The sequence below is a fragment of the Genypterus blacodes genome, unplaced genomic scaffold (genome assembly GCF_046128005.1).
Source record: "Genypterus blacodes isolate CSIRO-AG114 ecotype Tasmania unplaced genomic scaffold, CSIRO-AGI_Gbla_v1 ptg000156l_1, whole genome shotgun sequence".
In the NCBI taxonomy this organism is placed as follows: Eukaryota; Metazoa; Chordata; class Actinopteri; order Ophidiiformes; family Ophidiidae; genus Genypterus; species Genypterus blacodes.
In genome coordinates, this window is record NW_027466957.1 from 4,291,827 (window position 1) to 4,305,314 (window position 13,488).

General features: G+C 44.3%; 1 protein-coding gene across 1 annotated transcript in view; it reads left to right on the plus strand.

Annotated features, from left to right (window-relative positions):
* Nucleotides 1-13,367, plus strand: part of magi3a (membrane associated guanylate kinase, WW and PDZ domain containing 3a) — an 84,468-nt gene extending 71,101 nt beyond the window's left edge. Inside the window, exons 9-21 of the mRNA XM_076166289.1 lie at nt 1,075-1,272; nt 2,076-2,705; nt 4,317-4,348; nt 4,804-5,092; nt 5,282-5,376; nt 5,602-5,794; nt 6,041-6,256; nt 6,642-6,827; nt 7,050-7,143; nt 8,340-8,400; nt 8,498-8,635; nt 8,753-8,891; nt 10,170-13,367. Coding sequence (XP_076022404.1) covers nt 1,075-1,272; nt 2,076-2,705; nt 4,317-4,348; nt 4,804-5,092; nt 5,282-5,376; nt 5,602-5,794; nt 6,041-6,256; nt 6,642-6,827; nt 7,050-7,143; nt 8,340-8,400; nt 8,498-8,635; nt 8,753-8,891; nt 10,170-11,143 — 3,245 coding nt within the window. The 3' untranslated portion in view covers nt 11,144-13,367. The remainder of the gene's footprint in view (nt 1-1,074; nt 1,273-2,075; nt 2,706-4,316; nt 4,349-4,803; nt 5,093-5,281; nt 5,377-5,601; nt 5,795-6,040; nt 6,257-6,641; nt 6,828-7,049; nt 7,144-8,339; nt 8,401-8,497; nt 8,636-8,752; nt 8,892-10,169) is intronic.
* Nucleotides 13,368-13,488: the final 121 nt, after the last annotated feature.

The following is a 13,488-nucleotide window of genomic DNA, read 5'->3' on the forward strand; positions in this document are numbered from 1 at the left end:
ATGCCGACATGAACTTCGCACAGAATTCCTTATCTTAAAAACAACTCTGTGTCATGCAGATATGAGCTTTGATAAGGAGTGTCAGGTTAATCATACTTGGCATAATCTTCTGCTCCTTTTCCTCGTCAAAGCGTTCACGTTCATCAGCCAGTTGCAATGCAATTATGCAAATCCTAATCGCTTAACGTTGGAGGCTGGGGGATGGCGTCACTATCTGTACCCTCCCAAAATTAGATTGATGTGTCCCCATCCATCTGTGCGGAAATCTCCCAAGGAGGAGCCCAGCATGAAGGGACACAGTACATAACCGCAGGGAAACACACGTTCCAATGCCCCCTCTTTCTGTCGAGGCTCATTCCATTTCTCATCTTTTAGTCTTTCATCTCTCGTCTCTCTCTGTTTCCCGTGCTTGTGCGCATACCACCATTTGCACAGGCACGCCGCCGCAATTTCCTTTCCCGACTGCTCTAAAGTTGCCCCATTTACACATCCCGCAGGCGCCACAGAGGAAATTTGCACTGAAAGTTTACGTGGGTAAATATCATGTGAATTTCAGGATGGTTATGTCACAGCAGTGAAGAGAATGGGTTGTTTGTGATGAGACGGGAGCAAAATGCAAACATTTCTCAGCATAACAGGATGTTTATTGGCCTCGTAAATGGAGCAACCGAGGGGACAAGCAAATTGTGAACATTTGTGTGTGTGTGTGTTGTGGGGGGGGGGGGGGGCGGGATGCGGGGCAAGTAGTAGTTTGCACTTAAATTGAAAATTCCTCGAGTGTTTGTGTAATTACACGCGGCGAGTGACATCCTGTCACCATCACTGTAGTAATGTCATGATGAAGACAGATGGAAAACTGCGAGAACTCGTGTGTGTTTGGATTTCTCTCTCACCCAGTGTCACTTTCAAACCATACAGACATCTGAGCTGTGCTGTTGTGGGTGCTTTACTCCAGACTGTACTACAATGTATATTTTTGGTTTACAGAGTTACTTTAATTAAACTCTCTGTCTCTTTTTGGTCCGGCCTGTTGTTCATCTCCATCCTCTTCCTCCCCCTTCCTCCCTGTAACAGAGGAGCCAGGTAGAGGGGTGCGCGGATTCACCCGGGATCCATCTCAGCTGCAGGGCTCCATCCTGCTGACGGCGTTGAGGAAAAGCCCGCAGGGTTTTGGGTTCACCATCATCGGAGGGGACCGACCTGATGAGTTTCTGCAGGTCAAAAACGTCCTCCCAGAAGGCCCGGCTGCTCACGACAAGAAAATCGCCTCAGGTCAGGTTCACCCCGTACTAACATGTGCTAGAATTCAATTGCGTTTGCAGTAAGAAGGAGTGCTTTCAAGAAACTCATCAGTGCCAGTAGCTCCCACATATTAATAGCTCTGTAAATGTCCTTTTAGTCTACATATAAATGATGTGATCACATGCATGGTAATCATTCAGTCTTTTGAATTACTGATAGCAAAGTGCAGAAGGATCCACTTTACAGAATATTGATTGCACTGCCTGCTTTGACAGCCGCACTAATGTTACTGCCGAGGCTCCACATGAATGTGGACAGAGAGAGAAGAATTCTTTCATTATTTTCATCTCTCTTGAGGGGAAAAGTAGTTGATTAAACAAAAAAAATCTGTAATTCAATGTCTCATTAACGGTACGAAGCAGAAGAAACTTTCATTTGGATTCATGACTGCCGGCCGCAATCATTTACGCCAAACGTAGAGCTCCGGGCTGAGCCGGGAACTGTCTGCTGTTGTGGGCTTGTAAAGCCCTTTGAGATATTAGGCTGTACAAATACATTTTATTTGATTTAGAGCGTTTTCATTTTGAGGCGATTTTCTTTCTCTCGCTTACCTCTGTTTTTACAAGAGGAGACATTAGAGGGAACATGTAATGGATCTGAGCAAATACTATATTTGTACGTGGAGCTCCTTTCCACAGTGAAGGGAGCTGTGTGTCAAGGCGAGGGTATCGATTGCGTAGGCAGGCCGAATCTTCTGCTGGGCTTCTAGGCAGGCAGCCATCCAATGAATTACCTTCTTTCAATTCCTCTCTCTCTTTCTCTCTCTTTCTCAGGGGATGTTATAGTAGACATCAACAGGACATGTGTGCTAGGGAAGACGCATGCTGACGTGGTGCAGATGTTCCAGTCCATCCCAGTCAACCAGTATGTAGACATGGTCCTGTGCCGTGGCTACCCCCTGCCTGAGGACACCAGCAGCAGCGAGGAGGCCTCTGGGATGGCCAGCACCTCCAAAGACTCTTCCCCTTCCCCCTCCACGCCCCAGGACCCCCACTACCTGACCACAGACGGAGGGACTCTCCCCAGGCAGACCGTTACGGTGCCACCCATGACTAACGGAGGACGTCACCACCACCATCCTCATTCCCACCATCATCACCACCACCATCCTCCTCACTCCCACAACTCCGAGGGCCCTGACACCACTCTGTTGCAGCCCGAGTTGGTGAGCGTGCCCCTGGTGAAAGGCCCGGGAGGATTTGGCTTCGCCATTGCCGACTGTCCTCTGGGCCAAAAGGTGAAGATGATCCTGGACGCTCAGTGGTGCCGTGGCCTGTTAAAAGGTGACGTCATCAAGGAGATCAACAGACAAAATGTCCAAATGTTGAGCCATTCTCAAGTGGTGGACATCCTCAAAGACCTCGCTGTGGGCAGTGAGGTCAACGTGCTGGTGCTTCGAGGAGGTGAGTGCAGAAATAATCAAAAATGAGGGCTGATATGGAGGTGAAGTGCAGATATAATATATTGTACAATGTTGCAACATTCAGCAAAATTGTAATCCAAGCAACATTGGACTAATCCTCCTAAGTATGACACAGCTGCTGTGGTTACCATGCTGATGGTCTCCGTCTCCTTTGATAAATTGTCACCGTCTGACTCAATCTGCTCAGGCAACAAAAACATATGTTTATGCCAAGGATAATCAAGTGTTTTCAAATTAGATTCATCCTCACATAGATTTGTGTCTGCAGGAGTCTTGTGTCCTTCTGTAATTTCTTTAAAAAAAAAGGTGAGGAAAGATTATGAGACGGCACAATTTACCAGCAGCGCAGACTTTATGTGCCATGTACATTATTCTAATTTGATAAATAGAAATAGGTCATGGTGTCCATGGTTACTGTTATTTCCAATGAGGAATTCAGACTCTCGTCAAGCCATGATTGCTCAGCCACACAGACCCTCCCAGTATTAAATAAAGCAATTTCATGCCCTGCTCCACACCAGCTTTGCATCACCCACTACACACCTCCTAAACATTGAAGAAGGCATGTTGAGTCACATGCTGGGGTGGCTTAGGGGAAGTGCAGGGACGATGATTTCAGTTTGAGTCACTCGCTGCTTGGAAAGAAAGAAAAAAGGAACGGATGCAAGCCAATGGATGATGGACAATTATCAGAAAAGAGTCTGTCATCACTATAAAGGACTGGTTCCTTTTTGTCTTGAGGCCTGCCGTGTGTGTGTGTGTGTGTGTGTGTGTGTGTGTGTGTGTGTGTGTGTGTGTGTGTGTGTGTGTGTGTGTGTGTGTGTGTGTGTGTGTGTGTGTGTGTGTGTGTGTGTGTGTGTGTGTGTGTGTGTGTGTGTGTGTGTGTGTGTGTGTGTGTGTGTGTGTGCGTGGTTAAGTTTTTGGCTCTAGTCTATGCACGTTTTTGATGGTGCATATGCAGCCTGCGTGCTTCCAGGTCGAAAGAGAGCGCAATGCAGGGCTCACCTCAGGTCCCCCATTGAGCAGGATTAGGTCAGGCTTTACTCGCCTGAGGCTCCCGCTCCCCTCCCATGACAGCATCGCAGAGTCTCAAACAGGAAATTACACTGCCTTCTCTCTATTCTGGATTTACTCAGAAATGATAGAAAATACTTTGCCCCATGTTTTATGTAGAGGACTGCCTGGACAGATATACAAGTTGCTGTTAGTTGCTGGATACATTTTCCATACTGGGTTTGACTTTGAATTATTCCTCTGTACCACCACTGTCTGAATATTACCAACATTATAAAAAGCTTCAGGTGAGCTGTAGGTATGACAAACAGTGGTCAAGGTTAACACGGAGATGAGTTTGTTTTCTCACGGCTCCCATCTTTCTCCATCTTAAGTCACCTTTACTACTAGAGTATAGTGCTCCCTACTGGTTGAGTGACATGAGTCATTTCTCTACAGGGAGGGAAGCTCACGGTTACACAATTTCCAAGATCGCTTTGCAGAACCAGGTGGACAGCATGTCTGCGTCTGAAGTAATGTAATGAATTCAAACTAAGATGAAAGTATTTATTCTCTCCCTTTCCCTCTCTGCCTACAGGTCAGACGTCTCCTGTGAAATCGCTAAAACCAGTAAGTGGATGTACATTTTTGCCATTTCTAATCCACTTGTGGGCTGAAACAAAGAATAAACTGAAGGCAAAGCTACTGCAAAAATGATTATGCTTTAGCTTGTTTGCTGCTCCTTATGAGTACTGAGGCAGATATTCTAAGTTGGATTTTCTGGGAGCCCATATGACAGAAATTTTATTTGTGGAGCTAAATGTTGGTAAATGTTGTGGCTTCCTGGCTAATGGCAAATTAACATCCCCCTGCGTATGGGTGTTTGAGATGATGTGTCATGTTCAACAGCTTGCACCTGTGTTGATCCTTGACGCGCTGCTCTTAAAATAGAGAGAGCTGAGGAAGCAACAGGCACAAGAAGGTTTAGATATAGAAGTACCAACTACAATAGGTGGGTGGTATACTGTATGTGTTGAAAAGTCATTTTTTATCATTCTGATACAGTTTGTGTTTCTATGTTACAGTGCACAGCTCCCGCATCTCAGACCATCTCCCAGCAGGCCCCACAGCAAGTCCCGCATCCTGTACCCCAACAACAACAACCACAACAACCACAACAACAACCCCATCCGCCTGCCCAACCTGTGACGCAGCCGCAACGACAAGAGATGACCACCAGCACGGAGACCCTCAGTCACACAGAGGTGCCCGCCAATCCACTTTCTGTCCCATCAAACACCCTGCGCTCGTCTTCGCCCAAACTGGATGCGTCTGAACTCTACCTCAAGTCCAAGGCCATACTGGACAGCAAGCGTGAGTTCACATTGTGTGTCGCAGAAATAGTTTTTCACTTGTGTAAATCATTGGAATTCTCCTGAACTGTTGATCCTAGTCTCAGAACCGCGACATTACATTACATTACAACTCTGTGTTGTCTGGCAAACACATGCAAACAGCATATTTAATGTGCCTGGTCATTCATGGCCGCTTTCCTTTCTGAAGCTCCAAATACCAAGGACCTGGACGTGTCCATCAAAAGGAACCAGGAGTCGGGTTTTGGCTTCAGAGTCCTTGGGGGTGAGGGTCCAGATCAGCCGGTAGGTATCAGCACAGCAGTGTTGGTCTGCTTTTATGATGTAAAATTGTCCGAAAACTAGAGAATGCCTGCATTTGAAAGCTTTTGCACACAAGGAAATTACATTCAATTCATCAAGGATTTCAGTCAAATATGTTTCATGACTGCTATTGAATTCCCCATGTTTTGGAATATTGGCTTTGGCCCGTTTGTTTGCCGACCTTCTCTTATCGTCTCGCTTCCGCAGGTCTACATCGGTGCCATTGTGCCGCTTGGCGCAGCCGAGAAGGACGGGCGTCTGCGGGCTGGGGATGAACTGCTTTGCATTGACGGCGTGCCAGTCAAGGGCAAATCTCACAAACAAGTGCTGGAGTTGATGACCAATGCTGCACGCAATGGCCAAGTTATGCTCACTGTCCGCAGGAAACTGGCAAACTCAGGTACTTGAAGATTAAGATTATAGTTTTTGGGTTTATTTTTACTTTTATTTGTTACAATTACTTTAAATACTAAATTAAACACAAAACATCCAAGGGTTTACAATTTTTAAAGCTATGATTTTGAAAGAGATTCCCTGATTCTAGATGGATGATTTTTAAGAATGTTTCAATAATTGCAATTACGCAATCAAAAGTGTTCCTGACTGTCAGCGTTCCCTTATGTCTGTACCAACTGTCATTTGTCAGATGATGGAGAAGAGGAGAACGGCAGCCCACAGCCCCAACAAGTAGCATCGGCTCTGGTCAACAACTCACCTAGACTTCCTCGCATCGAGTTGCCCAGCGCCGGCCTGCAGACTCCGACCTCCCGGCCCGAGTGCTTTGACGTCACCCTGCAGCGCAGAGACAATGAAGGATTTGGCTTTGTCATCCTCACGTCAAAGAATAAACCTCCGCCTGGAGGTCAGAATTGGCTCTTTTATCCATTACCCATCACCTGTCATCGTATATTAAGACATTAAATCGCCTACTGTAGCCCTAATTTTTTATTCTACTCTGTTAAATATTCAATTTATGAGATTTTTCCATTGTTCATTAGCTATTATTCATTTGCAATTTAGATTTTAAGGTCAATCTCTTTTAAAGTATATTCCTTAAATCTGCCCAGTCATTTCCTTAGTTGGTTCAATGGAACAAATTACTTTTAAGGCCACATGCTCAAACTGCACACACTAACTTTAGTGCTGACTGCCTCTGTTTCACAAGTGAAACAACAGCAGGGGTTCAAAAGTGTTCAAATGTGTTATTGTGTATTAATGCTGCATGTGTCTGTCTGTCTGTGCTGCAGTTATCCCTCATAAGATCGGCCGTATCATTGAGGGCAGCCCTACAGACCGCATGGGTCAGATGAAAGTTGGAGACCGCATCTCAGCTGTCAACAGCCAATCCATCATGGAGCTGTCCCACAACGACATTGTCCAACTCATCAAAGAAGCCGGCACCTCTGTTACCCTCACTGTTGTCCCTGAAGATGGTAGGTTGGCACAAAGGAAATCTCAATTCTGTGACACAGACGAGTTACAGAGAGAATGTTCCAGCGTCTTTTGGGAATAAGATGACACAAATAGTGAACTTGGAATATTCTGTCTGAAGTATGGAAAAGCAGAGGTGAAGATCGCTATGTGGCATCCAAAAGAAAGGAGTCTTCTTGTCTCTCACACTGAATGTCTATTTTGTGTAAATTGTGTTTTTATAGACTGCAGTCCCTCATCTGGAACAAATTCAGCCAAGCAGAGTCCTTCAACACAACACAGAGCCGTGGGTCAGCAGCCTCCCAGCTATCCAGAGAGGCAAGACAGCAAGCTACAAACAAGATTCCTTAAAAGCTCTCAAACCAGCATGTCAGCGTCCTGTTTAGAGTCTGCCATCCTTTGGGCACAATTTAATATAGGCTCTACTGCTTTTGACCATAAATTCACACCATTCCTCTCAAAGCCGAGGTCTGTGCTACATTGTGTGCCACAGGCTCCTTTTTAATTCACGAAGACAGAAACTCCCCGGTGCTCACTGTTTAAATGGTAAAGGAGTGAGAAGGAGATTAATGGAAAGTCTCGCTTTCTCTTTGATCTGACTTTTTCAACAAGATTACCTGTGTCAGACTTTTAATCCCTTCCTACGGCCGCGTTGCTCGCCCATCGTTCCCCCGCCCTCACCTGCTCCGTGCCTCTGGTCTATCAGCATGTATTTACCGCCTTCTCCTCTTTGCGCCCTCTGTCCATTCCTCAGCAGCAGCCCCCCCCCCCTCTGTCTAATCTGGCTCGGGTCAGCAGAGGCTAGATGTGAGTCGGTGTTGTCGCCTTGGCCACGCGAAGACTGTGAAGTTCAGACTTTAGAAAATTGTGTGTCTGCAATGCTATTGGCGTTATAATGAGCCTGTGAAGCTTTAAAGTACAGCCGGGTGTCTGCCGCAGATCTTTGAAGGATTGACACTTCAATGTATAGTGGAGGTTCTGGCTGTAGTAATGACAGCGTGGTAGTGAGTGGATCGATGGAAAGACAGTGGGATTTATTACAACTCTGTGGTTTGGATTTCAACGGTCCAGGAGTCCATTTTACATGCAGAGGCTCACAATACTGCTCACATGAGGGACGGTTTGTTCCAAAGAGCCCTGCAGGACACAGAGTTCATCCATTTTTATGCCCGGGTTTCCCCCCTCGGTGGAGAATGAATGTTTTACTTTGACACTGCTCACAAAACCAGGATCAACATTCTGAACTTCTACTGCATGCTTTGAATGTTCGGAATTGACAACTGTTTCATTCATATTTTTGTTGGGTGTATATATTTATATATACACTGTGTATATATATATATATATATATATATATATATATATATACAGTATATACCGATACACATACTTGATACGCATATTCACACAATTACATGACACTCTGAAATATATTTATCTACTGGAATTTTATGTATTTTTTTCTTCTGTCTGTTGTTGCCATAATATTGTATTTTTTTCCTTTTCTGTTGCAGGAATGGTGATTCTCTGCCTGCAGGTGAGGCAGGAACACTCATCGCTTCAGGTCCCAAGCAGGTGAGACCCTAAGCAAATAACACTACTTTTAACTATTAAAAGAAAGAACAATAATGGTCAAAAAAATAAACTCTATTCAAATGATTACAATCAACAGGGTTGTTTTGTGGTGGAGCTTGAACGCAGCCAGCGGGGCTTTGGCTTCAGTCTGCGGGGCGGTAAAGAGTACAACATGGGCCTGTTCATCCTGCGACTGGCTGAGGATGGACCTGCTCTGAAAGATGGCAGGATACATGTGAGTTATTCCCCCCTGTCTCTCTGTAAATTTAAGTTCTTCTTTTCCTGGATAGATAGATACTGAAACAACTCCTCCTTGAGAACAGCAGTAGAACTGACTATGAGTCCGTCGCAGGTTGGAGATCAGATCGTGGAGATCAACGGCGAAGCCACCCAGGGCATCACCCACACCCGGGCAATTGAGCTGATCCAGGCAGGAGGCAGTAAAGTTCATCTACTCCTCCGACCTGGCCAGGGTTTGGTTCCTGATCACAGTGAGTAACTACAGAAAACTGAAGCATGCACATACAATTGTGCCATTGCACACACAGTGGTCTATGCAATAGCATAATAACCATACAGATCCAGAAGCTTTTGTATGGATATGCTTGTAGCAAGGTGCTGACTTTCTTTATTCTCATGCATGTGTTGCCATCTTGACCTTTTTTCTCCTCTCATTTTATCTGTAGCTCTTTCTATCTTGATCTACCTCTACTGCTCTCTCTCTCTCTCTCTCTCTCTTTCTGGCCTGCTTTCTGTTTTCTGCCACAGCACAGCTATCTATTTCTACCTATTTATCTCTTCCTCCTATAGGTCTGAACTCTTCTTCCACCTTGTGCTTCTACATGAAACCAGAGCATCACTAAAGGCCTCACTGCTTTTCTTGGTCTGTCCCTAATAACCTTGGTAAACCTTGTACTCCTCCTACTTTTGCCTCTGACCTCTCCTTTTTATAGTGATCCATCGCTCAGATGTAAGTGTCTTTCACCGTCCCTTCCTCCACCTCATGACCAAATAGATCAGTTACCTGTTGCTCAGTGAACTCCCCCACGTGTTACAAGTTACTCTTGACTGACCACAACACTGAGTGGAGAGCTAAACCAAAGCAGTGACTCCTGGGAAAGCAAACAGACCTACAGGAGCACTGGGAGGCTTCAGATCCCCACAGGTTATTTTAAGGCTATTGCAAAAATCAGGGATGCCACTGAAAACACACATCATTCTATGTGAAGAAGGAGACCTGGAGTAAATCCTTTAGATAGATATTGATCAGTGAGTGACAAGTAATAAAAGGATGTGTGTGCATTCACTGGCATCAATCCTAAGATCCAATCAGGATGAATTTCTATGAGTTGCTACTCATAGAAATCCAAAAGCTCATTTCAGCACCACTAAGTCCATCAGTCTTCACTTTCTGTCTCTGGATTTCTGCGGCATATATCTGCTCCAAGTCGCAGCCGCACCTCTCTTATCAGCTTGGGGGGGGAAATTGAAATGTCAGTGCTGGGTAAACGCTAACACGGTTTTCATTGATGGCTGTGTTGTCGGCTGATGCACATCTGGGATAAGGCAATACTTAGAAGGCTGTTGCAGAGAGTTATTACAGAAAGTGAGTGAGGTGTTCACAATATGAAACTACTGTGCTTCTTTTGCATGATATTTATAGATATCTTTTGATTTGTAAAATATTCCACATGAGGGATGTTTTAGCTTCTGTGGGTGTTTTTGCTCAGCTCAAATCTTTGCTTTGTTCTCCAATGGTCGTGTTTCAGGTTCAAAGGACAAAGTAACCATTCCAACCTCAAGCTTTTTAAGACTTTCTGATGGGCAGTCATCTCCAGCCTCTCCATCCTCTGTCTCTACCTCTGAATTGTCGCCATCTTCACCCAGAACCACTGCCCCTAATGAGTCATTTGGGGGGGACACCAGATCAACTGGGTCCCCCGGAGCTGGCCAGGCAAACCGACCCAGAGGGCAGCAAGTATCTCACCACAGCCATAACCATAACAGAAAACCCCTTCCAAGCAAGAGTGATTCTAACCTGCCTCACAGGGACAAGCCTGCTAGTCCCAAGACGGTGACTGAGGGCTGGGCAGATCAGGCCGAGCGCTCTCAGAGCCCCAGAAAAACAGAGCGAGGCCACAGTGAATCCCTGGAAGACGTGAGTAGGGAGAGGAGACCTCATGGGCAGAGAGACCACCATTCCTCAAGTCCTAGAAAGACCTCCAAGATGGATCAGGATGCTGCTGTGCCTTTGAATAAACCGGAGGAGCCTCAGAGCCCCCGCCGTCCAGCTGGCCAACAACCCAGCATGGCCTCTGGAGGGGGGAAGGACTGGAGATACAGGGAGGAGGATCTGAACTACTGGCACGAGAAGGGAGCCACGGAAAGAGGAGACAAAATCAGAGGGACCAATGAACGTCGCACAAAGGACAAAAGGGCTGATCAAGAGGCAATCCCACATAAATCCCATTCCCATAATCACAGGGAGAGGGCAGAGTCTGATGCCGACACTGGCATGCTGAGCCATAGGAGTGCAAGAGAAGCGGCGGAGTGGCAGGAGAACAAGTACCATGGACAAACTAAAGACCTGAACAAAAAGGACCCCAGAGGCTCCACCAGTAGCGTCCAGGACCCCAGTTGCAACGGCACAACAAGCTACAAGAAAACTCCCATCACCCCCGGCCCATGGAAAGTCCCCAGTTCTGCGAAGATTCAGTCCCAGACAACACACGGGACAATCTGAGATCCTTGCTGGACTCCATGAAGCGGAGCCTGTAAACGATGGTCATAATGGAGGGAAATAGGCTTTGTTTTTTTTTCTTAACAACTGCAGACAAATCAGATCACTGTGTAACCAGCAACATAGCTTCTCATTGCATTTATATTTTTTACCCAGTTTGCCTCCATCGGTTTGCATCAAGCTGCTGATGTCTGATCTGATGTGTGCATGCGTGTGTGTGCGTGCGTGCGCGATTGTGTGTGTGTGCGCGCGCGATTGTGTGTGTGTACACAATGAAGTGTGGACGTAAGCATGAAAGAGATGAAGTGTGATTTTTGGATTTGGCACTGAAGTTTCACGACTGTTTTGTGCCAATCAGAGACTCCGGTTATGAAGCAGCTGTGCCGTATTGCACTTCACTGTGAGAATATTTGTAGGCAACAAAATGAACTTCTCCTCTTCCTCTCTGCCCATGTTGATGAAGGATCCTGCTTTTTGTCACTTTGAAGACATTTTCATGCAATTACTGAGCTTTTCTTCCTAGAAAGATGGATTTGTCCTACGGAGTGTCTTACAGTATGCACAGGTTTATGTCTGTTGTTTTTGGGGAGCCCCTTGTAGAGTCATAAACTGTGTATATGACTGCATTCACACACATTTTAAGACACAGAAACATGTGTATCCATCAGCCTATCAGAGAGTGGATACACCAGCCTGAGGATTTATATGCACCAATCAGCAGACCAGACACTTGTGCTTAGAGTTCTACTGTTTGTGTTGATAATGAAGCATATTGTAATTTATTGAAATTCTATGTAAACAAACGGTTAGTATACATATCCATGTTGTCATTTCACATTTGTTGTGGGGTTTGTAGAGATAGAATGTGTAGATAAGCATCACCACTAAGAATAATGAGTGAAATGTGTTGAATGGGTCAGAAATCACTGCTGTTGCTCGAGTGCATATTGTAGAAAACTAACACATCATGCAACACTATAGAAATCACATTGACCTGTCTGTTGGTGGCACAGTCTATACATTCTACTCCATTTAATGTGTTCACAGTCTGTATACAGTCACGCTAGTCTGTTCCATCCATGTAAAGTCTACTGTTAGCATCTACGTATTTTAGGTCCTCTGGCTATGTGTGTATGTATACAGGCTGACTGGCCTATGTATGTATTGAATTACTGTAGCATTGACTATACCTAATCTGATATGTATATTATTATTTAACAAAGTGAATACACACATATTGATGCATAATTTAGACAAGTTTAATTAACAGAGCTTGTGAGAAATGAGATCTTTGCCTTCAATTTATTAAAGATATATTAAGATATATTTGTATTTTTATCATGGTAAAATCTAGGCACAACAATCTAGCATTTCCTCATTCTATTCTTCAAATCTATTTTTGATCAAATTTCTTATTTGGTCCCTGATCCTAAATGTGAGAGAGAAATATTGCATGTATATTTTTGACTTTGTTAATCATAAAAAGTGTCATTCCTGTAGCATTTGTGATATAATAAGAATTAATTTAGTTTTCCACATGAGGAGACGTGGTTACAGTATGTTATTGTTTGGTGAGTGTACTTAATACATAATGTCGAAAACATCTTATCAAAACTATCTTCAATGCAAGTTTGATATTGAATAACATTACAAAATCTATTACATTGAATATTATAAGGGAATCCATTCCTGTATGAAAAGAAATACTGATTTGTATTAGGTTTGCCCTGTTTTGAAGACAATTCTGTTTCTATCGTGGAGTACAGTGACATCTAGTGGCAGATACGCTGCTCTTCACAAGCAAGTTATATCTTGAACAATAGAGCGCTATGGACTCAGTCTGTTCAAAGATTGTACAGCATATAAGTAACTTTATCTCTTCATGTGGAAAATCACCGACTAATTTATTGTCCAGTTTATTGTTCATATAATAGGCTACTGTATTATTTCCTCTTCATGTCATCACCATATATCAAGATATTGTGGCCTTGCATTGCTCCTACATCAAAAAGCCTTTTGGTTTTTGACATCCCTACAATTCTAAATGTTTATAAATTGTACAGCACCTGTATAAATATTTGCCTTCGTTAAGAAAAAGAATCCTCTGTAAATCGTTTCATTATTTTTTTAAGGGAACTCGGAGGAAATTATATAAAGTGTGTGAGAATAATTCATTTGGTCATGGCATTCTGTTCATGCACTGATAAATAAAGGTTTACTGAATACACACCACTGATGTGCATTCGTTTTGTATTTCTATATGGGCAAACCAAACCATAATATTAAATGGTTCACAAGCTCCTTTTGTGAAATTCCTTCGTAAATGCAGTTGGAGAGAATATTACTGC